This window comes from Mandrillus leucophaeus, unplaced genomic scaffold, assembly GCF_000951045.1.
Source record: "Mandrillus leucophaeus isolate KB7577 unplaced genomic scaffold, Mleu.le_1.0 Scaffold182, whole genome shotgun sequence".
NCBI classification, from domain to species: domain Eukaryota; kingdom Metazoa; phylum Chordata; class Mammalia; order Primates; family Cercopithecidae; genus Mandrillus; species Mandrillus leucophaeus.
Genome location: NW_012101832.1, coordinates 1,002,345 through 1,017,755, shown reverse-complemented (window position 1 = coordinate 1,017,755; position 15,411 = coordinate 1,002,345). Strand labels below are relative to the sequence as shown.

Genomic DNA, 15,411 nt, shown 5'->3' with positions numbered 1-15,411 from the left:
AAAAAAAAAAAAAAAAAAAAAGAACAGGAAAGGTCACTCGATTTTCCTAACTCCTCAACCACCACCTGCCAGTGGCTATAACCATCTCACTTCCATGCAATCATGTCAACAAAATTGGAGAGAAGTAGATGTCAACCTAGTGATGCAGGCCTCTGGAATCCTACGTCTCTTCCTATGTCTCCAGCAATGCTGGCTAGTTTGTTAAAAGCTAGAGAAACAGGATTTTGCAAGGATGGCTGATGTCTTGTGCAAATACAGTTCCTAGATTTTTTAAAAATCACATGGTCATGTGGGTTAGAACAGAGAAAAAAGAAAGCAAAGAGGCAAAGTTACCTTGATGTTGTCCCCCAACTGAGATCAGATTGATCATGGGAGGTGAAGGGCATCTCTGAGCCACTGCCCTCCTATGGAATAAAAGGGAGTTTCAGCTCCGACTGTCAGATGGAAATGTATCATCCACAATCGGCATCACAGATTAAGCTGGTCATCCTCTGTGGTTCCCCAAACCCACAGAGTTTCAGGATTTTCCTCTGTTATAGGCGAATGCAAATCTTTCTTTCAACTTTCATAGAAAATAAATTAAGCTCTGGCCGGGCACGGTGGCTCACACCTGTAATTCCAGCACTTTGGGAGGCCAAGGTGGGTGGATCACATGAGGTCAGGAGTTTGAGACCAGCCTAGACAACATGGTGAAACCCCATCTCAACTAAAAATACAAAAAATTAGTTAGGTATGGTGGTGAGCACCTGTAGTCCCGGCTACTCGGGAGGCTGAGGCAGGAGAATCGCTTGAACCTAGGACGTGGAGGTTGCAGTGAACCAAGATCACACCACTGCACTCCGGCCTGGGCAACAAGAGCAAAACTCCGTCTCAAAAAAAAAGAAAAGAAATTAAGTTCCATAAAGCTTCATACACGGGAACGTTTTAGGAAATTTCCCTTCCAAGATAGGTGACAATCTTGAATTGTGAAGGAGTGGATTTATCTGAATAAAAGAAAAAAAAAAAAAATCCATTCCATATAAGTGGTACAATGTAACAAAAAGGAACTTACAGAAATTGGCCTCCCTGGGAGAATCCCATAGCATTGTAGCCTTGCTGCAATTTAGGATCCTTAGCAAGTGTCTGACACACTGTTGTTACTTGGGAATTGACATTCAAGAAGAAGCTGTTTTCCACGTCCTAAAAAAGAAGCCAGAGACAAGAGACAGGATGGGACTGAAAACAACCACTGACATCTTCTCTAAGAGGTAAACTCGTTTAGGTTCGTATCCTCACACGAGCCACTCAAGGGTGAAAGTATCATTGTATGATTTGCTGCTAAAAACACAAGGCAAAGCATTTCAACAGTATATGCTATGAAAGCAGTCAGCAACTCCTCAAAGGAACAGCTGTGAAGCGCCTTACCTCCATCAAGGTCTTCCCAATCTCTAAAGATAAGACGTAAATTCCAGGTATTTTCTTCTCAACCATTTTTTTAATAGCACCCATGCTTAAGGGATTGCAACAGCTGTCTCCTAGCCAACAAAAAACAATGATGGAAACTCATAAGTCAAAATATTATTTACTCTTTAAAAACTTTGAGGCCTCAAAGAGCATTATCAAGAATGTGAAAACAATGTACAGAATGGAAGAAAATATTTGCAAAACATTTATCCAATAAGGGCTTAATATCCAGAATATACTAGGAATTTATAACTCACTTACAACTCAAGGATAACCTAATTTAAAAACGGGAAAAGGAATTAAACAGATATTTTTCCAAAGAAGATATACAAATATCTAACAATTAGCATGTGAAAAGCATGTGAAATGCAAACCAAAACCACAATGAGATACCGTTTCGCACAGACTAGGATGTCTTTAATAATACTTTTTAATAGAAACCAACAAGTATTGTCAAGGATGTAGAAAAACGGGATCCCTTGGACGTTGCTGGTGGGAATGTAATAAGCAGCCACTGTGAAAAACAGTTTGGTGGTTTCTCAAAAAGTTACACATACAATTACTAAATGACTCAGCAATTCAACTCCTAGTTATACACCCAAAAGAAATAAAAACACACATCTACACAGAAGCTTGCATATAGATGTTAACAGCAGCAATATTTGTAATAGTCAAAAGGGAGAAACCATCCAGAAGGCCATGAATGAATGACTGAACAAAATGTGGTATATTCACACAATGGAATATTACTCAGTTATAAAAAGGAAGAAAGTGCTGACACATGCTACAACTTGAATGAACCTCAAAAACATTACACTAAGTGAAACAAAAGGTCACAGAATGCATGATTCCTTTTGTATGATCAAAAAGAATAGGCAGATCCACTCATATACAGAAAACTAAGTTGGAGATTATCAAGAAGTAGTAGGAGGGGAGAACAGGGAGTGATTGCTTAATGGCTATGTGTGTTTTCCTGGGGCGTTGAAAAAGAGAGAAGTGTTAGTTGCACAACATAGCAAATACACTAAATGCCACTGAATTGCACAATTTAAAATGGTTAAATTTATATGAATTTTTACCTCAATTTTAAAAAATAGAAGAAAGAACATTTTTTGCTTAGCTCCTGTTCATCAAGTAATAACAAGCTTCAAAAGTCCATACAGGAGCTGGGTGTCGTGGCTCACGTCTGTAATCCCAGAACTTTGGGAGGCCGAGGTGGGTGGATCACGAGGTCAGGAGCTCGAGACCAGCCTGGGCAACATGGTGAAACCCCATCTCTACTAAAAATAGAAAAATTAGCCGGGTGTGGAGGCGCGTGTCTGTAGTCCCAGGAACTTGGGGGGCTGAGGCAGAAGAATCACTTGAACCTCAAGGGTGGAGGTTTCAGTGAGCCAAGATCATGCCACTGCACTCCAGCCTGGGCAACAGAGCAAGGCTCCATCTCAAAAAAAAAAAAAAAAAAAAAAATTCCATATAGGCCAAGCATGGTGGCTCATACCTATCATCCCAGCGCTTTGGTAAGACGAGGCAGGAGGGTTGCTTGAGGCCAAGAGTTTGAGACCAGTTTGGGCAACAAAATGAGACCCTGTCTCAAAAAACCCAAAAAGCCCATATAGGATAATTAAGACACCATATTTATAAATGAAAAATAAGCACAGGTACACATTCCCTTCCCCTATCACACAGGATATTTGGGGTGAAGAGATGCAAAGTTTTGTCTTCAGGGCCAGGACTAGGGTGAGGCAAATGAAGCATCTAGGACAGCGGTCCTCAACTTTTGGCACCAGGGACCAGTTTCGTGGAAGACAATTTTTCAAAACTGTTCCACCTCAGATCATCAGGCATTCGTTATTTTCTGATAAGCAGCACGCAACCCAGATCCCTCACATGCGCAGTTCACAACAGGATTTGAGCGCCTATGAGAATCTAATGCCACTGCTGACCTGAGAGGAGGTAGAGCTCATGGCCGTAAGGCTCCAGGCTCACTCACCTTCTGCTGTGTGGCCTAGTTCCTAACAGGTCACAGACCCGACCCAGGGACTTGGGGACCCCTGCTCTAGGGCACAAAATTTAAGGAGGCACGCATTCTCAGGTTTATGTAAGTGCTGACCCTGAATTTGAGAGTGACTGCCTCCTTAAAATTTGCATTTCAGGAGCCTCTTCATCTTGTCCTAATCCCAGACTTGTTTCTTCTATTTCAAGGAACTAGAACTAGGAACAGGAAGCAAACTGGCTACTGAGTAGGAGAAGTGGAGTGAGATCATTTCCCATTTCGAACTTACTCATTCCATTTTCAACCTGCAAGAAAGCTTAAGCACCAATTTTAGAAGAAGAAAAGGCTATTGCCTAGAGAATCGTCTATTCCTTTTATTTCTCTGAAAACAACGTTCTCCACACTGAGCTGTAATTGTAGGTTACTTAACTGCCTCTGCCTCCTCTGCAACTGACTGTGAGCTCTGGGAAAACACAAAGCTCCTAACTTGTGTCCTCTTTTGACCCCACAGTAGTAGCCCCAGGGCCTGGTGCAGAACCTTGAAAGTGTTTGTATTTGCTCACTCTAATTACTCTGAATATTTTTCTGTAATCCATCCCAATGAAGCTCTCACTGTCACCACTCTCCCAAAACTGCTTTTGTCAAGATTAGTCATCTTTATATTGCTAAATCCAATAATCAGTTGTCAGCCTTTATCTTCCTTGACCCATTAACATTTGATACAGTTACTCAGGACCTATCAACATTTGATGCAGTTGATCATGCCCTTCCTCCTGAAACACTTTCTTCACTTGGCGTCAAGGACACTGAGCTTTCCTGACCCCTCCACTTCACTGGTTGTTCGGATATAGTCTCCTTTGCTAGTTTCTCCTCATTTCCTTCACCTCCAAAGGGAATGGAGTACCTCAGGGCTCAGTCCTCTGTGTACACTCATTTCCTAGGTGATCTCACCAGGCCTTTAACTACTAGCTGTATGCCGAAGACTCCCTACTTAAATCTCCAGCCGGTATCTCTGTCCTAGACTCCACGCTCCATGCCTCTACAACACTTCCTGGATGTCTCATGAGGATTTCGAGTTTAGTAAGCCCAAAAGCAGACTCTTGATCTTTCCCCCACCCTAAGTCAGCTTGTCCTACAGGCTTCCCCATCTTGGTAAAATGAAAACTTCACCCTTCCAATTGTCCAGGCCAAAACCTGTGGAGTCATCCTTGGCTCCTTTCTTTCTCTCTTATTCCAAGTCTGATCTGTTAGCAATCCACCTTCAAAATCTATCCAAACTTTGACCACTTCTCAACACCTCTATTGTTACTCTACAGTTTCAAGCCATCATCATCTCTTGTTTAAATTATTGCAATAGTTTCCTAACCTGTCTCCCTGTGACTATCCATGAACCCCTACAATCTATTCTCAATACAGCAACTAAAGTGATTCTTTAAAAATGTGTCAGATCATGTCACTCATGTGGTCACAAAGTTCCCCATGACACTCTAGCCAAAGTCCCTGCATTAGTCTTACTAGGCCCAATAACTTCTGTAACTGCCCCTCCCTTCCAAACTAAACTCCTAACTTCTTCCCCTTGCTCACTCATTTCCAGCCACACTGACCTGAATGCTGTCTGTTGAATATACCAGACATACTTCTGCATCAGGGCTTTCCCATTTACTGTTCCTTCTACCAGATAGCCAAATGGCAACTGTCCTCATCCACTTGTTTTGCATTCAGATGTCACTTTTTTAATGAATTCTTTCCCAACTTTGCTTCATTAAAAGTGCAAGCCCCCACCTCATCTTTATACTACACCCTACTATACTTTTCTCCATTGCACTTATCACCATTTGATATGTTATGTTTTACTTATTAATTTCTTTATAATCTGCTCCTCCTACCGGAGAGTAGGTTCCAAAAGAACAAAGACTTTAGCCTGTTTAGTTCCCTACTGTATCCTCAGCACCTAGTAGGTGCTCAATAACTGTGTTAAATTAATATAGGTTGAGCATCCTAATCTGAAAATGCGAAATCCAAAATCTGAAAGTTTTTCAGAGCAGACATAATGCCACAATTGGAAATTTCCACGCCTGACCTCATGTGACAGGTTGCACAAAATTATTTAAAATATTGCATAAAATTCACTTCCAGCAGGCCGGGCGCGGTGGCTCAAGCCTGTAATCCCAGCACTTTGGGAGGCCGAGACGGGCGGATCACAAGGTCAGGTGATCGAGACCATCCTGCCTAACACAGTGAAACCCCGTCTCTACTAAAAAAAAAAAAATACAAAAAACTAGCCGGGCGAGGTGGCGGGCGCCTGTAGTCCCAGCTACTCGGGAGGCTGAGGTAGGAGAATGGCATAAACCCGGGAGGCGGAGCTTGCAGTGAGCTGAGATCCGGCCACTACTCCAGCCTGGGCGACAGAGCGAGACTCTGTCTTAGGAAAAACAAAAAACAAACAAAAAAAAAAAACAAAAAACATTAACTTCCAGGTATGTGTATAAGGTGTATAAGAAAAAGAAATGAATTTCCTTGGGTCCAACCCCCAAGATATCTTGTTGTATATATGCAAACATTTTTTTAAAATCCGAAATACTTCTCAGTCCCAAGCATTTCAGATAAGGGTTACTCAACTTGTAAATGAACTGTAGGTGCCTAACAAAGCTCTGTTCAATGTGTGAAGGAATAAATAAAAGGGTAGATGCGCCAGTCATGTAGCCAGCCGCAGCTCACCTAGCCTGATCAAGTGCGAGATGCCGCATCCTGACGCCACTACTGTAAGGATTAATCAAGGACAGCATGTAAAACCTCAACGCCGTGCGCGGCTCTCTTTGAGCTCATCAAAGGACGGCTCCTTCCCCTTCTCTCTTTCCAATGCAGATCCTTCAAATTCTAAAATGTCGAGGCAGCCGCGAGCTGTGGGACCAGGTCCTCGCCCTCTACACCCGCATTTTGCAGATGCGAACCGAGGCTAGGAGGAGAGAGAATCGCCAAACCCTTTTCAGCTTCTCACTCACTCACCCATCCCATGCCAGATCACCAACGGCAGCGGCGCCGGCGGGTCCAGATGATGCAACGCCCGGGCAGCGCAAGTCCATGGCAGAAGAGCGACAGCCAAGAGCCACAGGCAGCTGGGCGACGCCATCTTCACTGTGTCACATGACCGCGGGCTCGCGCCTCCCGGAGCCGCGCTCCGCCCGCCTGGGCGTGGCGCCGCAGGCTGCAGACTGCAACCTGCGCATCCCGAACGGATGCCAGCCTGATGGGCGTTGGCCCTACCCTGGAGCTTTCAGCGCGACAGGTCCCCCGCCAGGCCCCGCTGGCCGAGTGGGGCTCCGCGCTCTCGTAGACCGCCCTCTGCGGTGAATCAAACAATTGCTAACATTTATTCAGCGCTGATCAGATACTATCAGGCACTATTCTTACAAACTTTAACTGATTTGCTCCTCATAACAACGCTGTATGCACTCCTCCCCCTCTGACAGGTGAGGACACTGAGGCACTGAGAACTGGCATTGAGTAAGGTGCCCAAGGGCACAGAGATAGCAAATTGGTGGGTCCAAAGTCGTTGCTCTTCACCACTGCCCTGTACTGCCTTTGGAAGAAACATGCACAAAGGAAGGAAGAAAGGGAGGAGGGACAATTTCCAGCCAGGACCAATCATGGCAGGGTGTGGGGTTTGTTCTGGATATTGAAGGAGAGGTAGGATTTCAACAAGCAAAGATGAAATTCAGAAGGACTGAGATGAGCTAAGGTAGAGAGGAGAAAGACAACTGTGTTTTCTAGAAATGTCGGGACTTCAAGACGGACGAAAGCATATGTTGGATGCATAAGAGTGAGGGGAAAACCCATGGCCACTAACTGGCCTAATCTCAGCTGGATTATTTCAAGGGTCTCTCATCAATAATTTCCTTTTCCATTCTTTCCTCTTTAATCCATTTTATGCTCTATTGCCAGATTCATCCCTCAGTCCACCTTCATAATCTCAGTTCTCTGCTCAAGTTTTTTCAACAAAACATCAAAAAAATAGTGTAAAGAATTTGTAAAGAAATTAGAGTGTATCCACTATACAATGGAGTAATATGAGGCCAGTTTTATAAAAAGTGAGTATAGGGCCAGGAGCGGTGGCTCACACCTATAATCCCAGCACTTTGGGAGGCCGAGGTGGGCAGATCACCTGAGGTCGGGAGTTCAAGACCAGTCTGACCAATATGGAGAAATCCTGTCTCTACTAAAAATACCAAATTAGCCAGGCGTGGTGATGCATGCCTGTAATCCCAGCTACTCAGGAGGCTGAGGCAGGAGAATTGCTTGAACCTGGGAGGCAGATGTTGCGGTGAGCTGAGATCATGCCATTGTACTCCAGCCTGGGCAACAAGAGCGAAACTCTGTCTCAAAATAAATAAATAAATAAATAAATAAATAAATAAAAAGTGAATACAGCCCAGGCAACATAGCAAGACCCCATCTCCACCCAAAAAAAAAAAAAATTTTTTTTTTTAAATTAGCCAGGGGTAGTGGTATGTGCCTGTAATCCTAGCTACTAGGGAGGCCGAGGTGGGAGGATCACTTGAGCCCAGGAGTTCAAGGCTGCATTGAGCTATGATCTTGCCATTGCACTACCCTCTGGGCAACAGGGGGTTGTTTCTTTTTTGTCTCTCTCAAAAAAGAAAAATGAGGTACATTTGCATAAAATGATATGAAAAATGTCTTTAGTATGTTGTAAAAGAAAAGTTGATTACAAACCCACGGGATTTGTAATCAACTTTGCATTCAGATTGCTTCACAAATGTCTTTCAGTTATTGCTCCAGTTTAAAGAAACCTTTAAAGAAATTATAAATAGTTCATTAAAGGCAGGAAACTTCATTCAGACGGCTATATTCATGGAAAAATCCTGAAGCTACTTCAATTTGTAAGTCTTAAGTTAAAAGGAAATGCTTATACAATAAGCTTATTTTTCTTAAGACAAAACTGTATACTGTATTGTATAATGCTTTATGATTCTGCATTTTTTTTTCTTTGAGACAGAGTTTCGCTCTTGTCGCCCAAGCTAGAGTACAGTGGCGTGATCTCGGCTCACTGTAACCTCCACCTCCCGGGTTCAAGTGATTCTCATGCCTCTGCCTCCCGAGTAGCTGGGATTACAGGCATGCCACCACCATGCCCGGCTAATTTTTTGTATTTTTAGTAGAGATGGGGTTTTGCCATGTTGCCCAGGCTGGTCTCGAACTCCTGAGCTCAGGCAATCTACCCCACTCAGCCTCCAAAATTCTAGGATTACAGGTGTGAGCCACCATGCCAGGCCAAAACTCTTTTTGTTTTTTACTTTTATTTTCGATTCAGGATTACATATGTAGTTTGCTATATAGGTAAATTGTGTGTCAAGGAGGTTGGGTGTACGTTTTATTTTGTCACCACCATAATGAACATAGTACCCAATAAGTAACTTTTCGATCCTCTCTCTCTTCCCCCTTCCACCCTCACGTAGGCCCCAGTGTCTGTTGTTCCCTTCTTTGTGTCCATGTGTACTTAATGTTTAGCTCCCACTTATAAGTGAGAACATGTGGTATTTGGTTTTCTGTTCCTGCATTAGTTTGCTTAGGATCATGACCTCCAGCTCCATCTATGTTGCTGCAGACGGCATTATCTCATTCCTTTTTTGGCTGTGTAGTATTCCATGGTGTATACCTACCACATTTTCTTTATCCAGTCTACTGTTGATGGGCACTTAGGTTAATTCCATGTCTTTGCTATTATGAATAGTGCTATGATGACATTTTTTTTTTTTTTTCCAACAGGGTCTTGCTCTATTCCCCAAGTTGGAGTACAGTGACACAATCATAGCTTACTGCAGCCTGGAGCTCCTGGGCTCAAGGGATCCTCCTGTCTCAGCCTCTCAAAGTGCTGGGATTACAGGTGTGAGCTACAGTGTTTGGATGTGAAATTATTCTAGGTGGAAGAATTTCCACTCTCAGATTTCTGACCCAGAGTTACTTTAACAATCTTTTTTAACAACTTGCCTTTAATAAGCCTTTCCAATGCGTTCAACTTGGTTTTCACAGCAACATCTCTTTTCTCTTTATGCTCATATTTCATGTTTTCAAAAATTTAACTAAATTATGATAGCAAATATCACTGATATATTAATAAATAAGTAAGCCCAAAGTCATTTAGTAGGCAAGTAGCTCAATTGACAGGAACAGAACTATCCAAGAGTTCTGAAAAGCTGCCTCTAGTCATGTTGGCAAGCAGTAGGCATAGGTAAGTAGGTAAATACATTTTAGAACTGGGAGAGTAAGTTAAATAGGGCCTAAGAAAATAACTATGTATTTATGTACATGTATATATGATGGCTGTATAACTCTATAAATTTGCTAAAAATCATTGGTTTGTACACATAAAATGAATGTACTCCAGCCTGGGCAACAGAGCAAGACCCTGTCTCAAAAAAAAAAAGAGAAGAAAATGAGCTTAATAGAATAAGAACTCAAAACCAAGATAATAAAACAACTGAAGAAGATGAATAGGGAAATTGCACATTTGAGAATCCAAAGACTAATAAATACCTCAAAACAAGGAACCAATAAACATGGCTAGAAGTGGAATTAGTTTTTTCTTTTCTTTTTTTAAGACGTTTACACCCCATAAGTGAAATTATTGATATGTAAAAAGATTTTACATAATCAAAATAATGGTAGATGAAAATACAAAGATATTAAAACAATCAGGTAGAAGTCAGTAGATATGGAAGACAGCAGTTATTGGTGTCCCTGAAATTGAGAACTCATTAAATGGAACAGAAGTATTCAAAAATATAAAAACAAAAGTTTGCGCCAAAATGAAGTACTAATCTACAGCTTGAAAGGTCAAGACAGAAAGCACTTGATACAGAATATTCTGTCTTGAAAAATATTGTAATTAACTTATTGAACTTCAGATATCCAGGCAGAAAAAGTAGAATGCCTGCAAGGAGAAAAACTCAGACTATCCTTACATTTCTCAACAACAACATTCCAGAGACAGAAGCCAATGGAGCACAGGCTACAGAATTCTGAAAGAACAAAAGTATGATCCAAGAATATTATACCCAGCCAAGATGTCATTTGGAAATAAAGATACTAGGCAGATTCCCACAAATACAAAAGAGCAGAGAAAAGAGCTCTCTCTGGCCGGGCACGGTGGCTCACGCCTGTAATCACAGCACTTTGGGAGGACAAGGTGGGCAGCTCGCCTGAGGTTGGGAATTTGAGACCAGCCTGACCAACATGGAGAAATCCTGTCTCTATTAAAAATACAAAATTAGCTAGGCATGGTGGAACATGCCTATGATCCCAGATACTCGGGAGGCTGAGGCAGGAGAATCACTTGAACCTGGGAGGCGGAGGTTGCGGTGAGCCAAGATCATGCTATTGCACTCCAGCCTGGGCAACAAGAGTGAAAATCTGTCTCAAAAAAAAAAAAAAAAGAGCTCTCTCAAATTCTTTTTGAGGAAATGCTTGAAAGTGAAATTCAGCCAATTAAGAAATAGGGCAAAATTAAGACTTCAAGAATTAAGAAGTCTTGGTACAAGGATTTGTGATGATCATTGAATCTGTTTAAATACGGAATTAATACTGAATACCTGTGTGCATCATTGCTTTATACCATGTACATATTATATGAATTAACAGTGTAAAATAGTATGACTAAGAAACACTGGGCCCTGTCGGGGGGGTAATGGAAGATAGTATAGTACGAGTGTGCTCTCTTTGGGCTCACAGTAGATTCTAATTTAAAATGTGTTCTTAACTAGAGCTGGGCAGTTGCCTGTAATCCCAGCAACTAGGGAAGCTGTAGCAGAAGGATTTACTTGAGCTCAGGAGTTCAAGACCGGTATGGGCATATTGCAAGACCCCATTCCTAAAAAACAAAAATAAAAAAATTAGCTGGGTGTAGTGGCGCATGCCTGTGGTCCCAGCTACTTGGGAGGTTGGGATGGGAGGAGTTCAAGGCTGCAATGCCACTGCATTGCTGTCTGGGTGACAGAGCACGACCCTGTCTCATAAAATAAAATTAAAATTAAATTAAATTAAATTCAAATAAACAAAACAACATAATGTCAAAATCACTTTTCCTAACCCTTATTTGAAGTCCAAATTTTTCAAGTGTCTTCTTATACTTATTTCTTTTTTCCTTTTTATTCCTTTTAGTTTCTTTAATTCAAGTAAACTTGAATGTTTGAATTCTTTAATTCAATTAACTTAAATTAGAATTCAGGATTAACAGAATTCAATTAACTGTAACTCAATTCTGTTAAATTCAAGTAAACTTGAATAAAATACTTTTTATTTTTTAATAACACACCTTATGATACCATTTTTAAGTACCTTTGTCTATATACCTATTTATCTATCATTCTATTCATATAAAGGCATAAAAAGACATTTAGAATGATGTTAATCAAATGTTAATAATGACTATTTTTAGATGGTGGGACTTGGGAGTTTTTTTTTTTAAATATTTTCCCCCAGCGTTACTGATGTATAATTGTCAAATAATGAGATTTCAGGGAGGTTTTCCTTTTTCTTTTGCATTGCTTAATGATTTGCAATGAAAATATATTATTTTCACAAGAACAATAAGTTGATTTTTCTTAAAACAAAGCATAAAACAAACCTTCAACACTTCTCCCTAGTCTTCAGGATGTAGTTCAAGCTTTTGTATTCAAAATAAGAACCCAAACTATCTTCCCAAACCTACTTCCCACATTTAATAATAACACAATTAATCTGTTAATATAAAGAGTATTCCCTGAAAATTCCTGCTGCTGTTCCTTTGCCCAAATCATTTTACCATCTGGAAATGCCCAAATCATTTTACCATCTGGAACAGGCTTGCCATCTTTATCTGTATTAAACAAATGCAACCCATCCCACAAAGCTCAAGTCTTGGTCCATCTCTTCCATTGACCTCCTCAGAGCCCCACAACATTTTCCAATCAAACAGTTAAAAGTATCCATGTAGAAAAATACCTACAGAGTTCCTACTTCCTCTGGATTTGGTTTAAAGAGGAACCATTCAGTGAGAGACAAATAAGTTCTCCCAGTGTAAGTCAATTCTTGACTGTTATTTTAGTAAACAGCCACTGAAGCTTATTAATATAGTAACAAGAAGTGAGAAATTGCAAAGCCTGAATTTCAACCTAACTAGTACTGAAAGTTAATAAGGTGCATATTCTTCCCTGAATAGACTATAATTCAAGGAACAATGGGAACATAGAGAAGTATCTGAATGCTCATCGGTTTCAGTTTTCTTTTTTGACATGAGAAATGAAAACACTTTTTACAGATTAAAATTTTTAATAAAGCTGCTTGCTATTAAAAAGCATACTTATGAATAAGCAAGATCTAGAGACTTACTGGCTTTTCAACAAAATGAGCAGAAATTTCACCAAGTGACTAAATATATTAATACTAAATACTTTTGGACTGAAAAACAACCTAATTCTATTATCTGGGCCATGAAAAAAGACAATGATGCCGTTACCTAGTGGCAGCAATGGATAAAAGCAACATTAAGATTTCTTGGTTTGTTAGCTGTTGAGGGCTACAAAACTGATCATAAAAGTGAGTAAATTATATTAGATATGCCATCTATAGTAAAATCTTTTGAGAAAATGCTTTTTATATTTTCTTCCTTCCTTCCTCCCTTCCCTTCCCTTCCCTTCCTTTCTTTTTTATTTTTGAGACAGAGTCTCACTCTGTCGCCCAGGCTGGAATATAGTGGCTCAATCTTGGCTCACTGCAACCTCTGCCTCCTGAGTTCAAGGGATTCTCCTGCCTCAGCCTCCCGAGTAGCTGGGACTACAGGTGCACACCACCACGCCCAGCTAATTTTTGTATTTTTAGTAGAGATGAGGTTTCACTATGTTGGCCAGGCTGGTCTCGAACTCCTGACCTCAGGCGCCCCACCTGCCTTGGCCTCCCAAAGTGCTGGGATTACATGCATGAGCCACCAGGCCTGGCCACTTTTATCTATTTTGTTGCCCAATGGAAAAGAATATTAATTTTTTTCATAGCATTAAGACAACTTTTAAAGTTTTTGAAAATTTTTACCAGGTATACACATACAGACATGCAATATTTACATTTTATGAAGGGCATAAAAGAGAAAATAAAGTCTCTTTTCCTCCACATTTATTTTAGTTTTGTTTTGTTTTTCTACACATTTCTTATTAAATCTTACATCCTAGAGGCAATTCTGTTAACAATTTCTGCTTTTTCGTTTTCCTAATGTGTATCATTAATATAATTATTTTAATTTGATTCAATTAATTTAATTATTTATTGATTTACCACCTTTATACTGTATCTCCCCATAGCGAAAGATACAGAAATGAGAAAACTTGCCTTTCTTTCCACCTCTCCTTTCCATCTCTAAATTTTTGTTAATATTACAAAAATGTGTAATGTTGGCCGGGCGTGGTGGCTCATGCCTGTAATCCCAGCACTTTGGGAGGCCGAGGTGGGTGGATCACTTGAGGTCAGGAGTCCGAGACCAGCCTAACCAACATGGTGAAACCTGTCTCTACTAATAACATAAAAATTAGCTGGGCGTGGTGGCGCATGCCTATAATCCCAGATACTCAGGAGGCTGAGGCAGGAGAATTGCTTGAACCTGGGAGGCGGAGGTTGCAGTGAGCCAAGATCCTGCCTTTGCATTCCAGCCTGGGCCACAGAGCAAGACTCCATCTCAGTGGGGGGAGAAAAGTGTAACGTTTATATTATTTTCTGGAACTAAAAATATTTTGTGATTTGTATATAGATGGGCCAAAAATTAAAAACTCAAACTCAGAATTTACTATCTTATAATCCTCTATATATTTGCTCTAGAGCCAAGTGGTGTGATTAAACCCTTAGTGATGGAAATATATTACTGTGTTACTAAGACTTTGTAACTCAAAAGGGAGCCTTCCACACATCAAAATCTAATGGATTACCAGGCATGGTGGCTCATGCCTGTAATCCTAGCACTTTGGGAGACCAAAGTGGGCAGATCACCTGAGGTCAGGAGTTTGAGACCAGCCTGGCCAACATAATGAAACCCTGTCTGTACTAAAGATACAAAAATTAGCTAGGTGTGGTGGTGCGCACCTGTAATCCCAGCTACTCGGGAGGCTGAGGCAGGAGAATCTCCTAAACCCAGGAGGCGGAGGTTGCAGTGAGCTGAGATTGAGCCGCTGCATTCTCCAGCCTGGGCGACAGAGTGAGACTCCATCTCAAAAAAAAAAAAAAAAAAAAAAAGAATAGATCTTTTATAATTTTCCCCCCAACTTTTGTTCACTTTGTCAGGTCATATACCTCTATTACTTACATCCCATAGGGTCCTCTTTGTTAGATTCTATTTTCATTTTGCTAAAGTCTATCTTTGGGTGATTTTCCACATAGAGTGTGTAGCACTAAACATTCTGAGTTCTGACATATTCCTTACTTTGCCTTTATAATTGTTTGGCAGTGTGTGTGAATACATATCAAATTCTAACAAAGACTCTCTCTTTGACCACACGTTCGACAGGCTCCTCTGAGCCTTCTTTTCAACTGAAGACAGGCCCTAATCTGTCTGTCCTCAGCCTGCTTTACCCAGTTTTAGAGCAACCTTGCTAAATCAGTTTAGAGAGGGAATCCCTTCATCCTTGAAATCTAATCACCAATGATATTTGATCATGATCCTCATTCCCCACCATTGACGTCTAAGTTCTTTGCCTGCCTCTAGCAAGAATCCCGTTAGGCCAGTTTACCAAGAATCTCCCTACCCTTGATGTCTCCTCTTAGAAAATTTCTATTCACTGACTCATCCGGTCTACCTGTTGGCTATGAATCCTTAGCTGTATTTGCTGTATTAAGATTGAGCTCAGTTTTACTGAACTTCTCTTCCCTATTACAATAGCACTGAATATTTGTCTTTACTGCCTTTAACTAGTGTCTGGCTCTGTTTCTCTGTAACAATTCTA

General features: G+C 40.8%; 1 protein-coding gene across 4 annotated transcripts in view; it reads right to left on the bottom strand.

Annotated features, from left to right (window-relative positions):
- Positions 1 to 7,031, bottom strand: part of PPT1 (palmitoyl-protein thioesterase 1) — a 30,260-nt gene extending 23,229 nt beyond the window's left edge. For 2 of the 4 annotated variants that reach the window (XM_011977651.1, XM_011977652.1), the window contains exons 1-4: positions 6,443 to 7,031; positions 1,405 to 1,514; positions 1,052 to 1,179; positions 334 to 404 (exon numbers count right to left, since the gene is read on the bottom strand). In XM_011977651.1, coding sequence (XP_011833041.1) covers positions 334 to 404; positions 1,052 to 1,179; positions 1,405 to 1,514; positions 6,443 to 6,566 — 433 coding nt within the window. In that variant the 5' untranslated portion in view covers positions 6,567 to 7,031. Of the gene's footprint in view, positions 1 to 333; positions 405 to 1,051; positions 1,180 to 1,404; positions 1,515 to 2,941; positions 3,029 to 6,442 lie in introns of all 4 variants that reach the window. The other 2 variants (XM_011977649.1, XM_011977653.1) reach the window with 2 other exon arrangements.
- Positions 7,032 to 15,411: the final 8,380 nt, after the last annotated feature.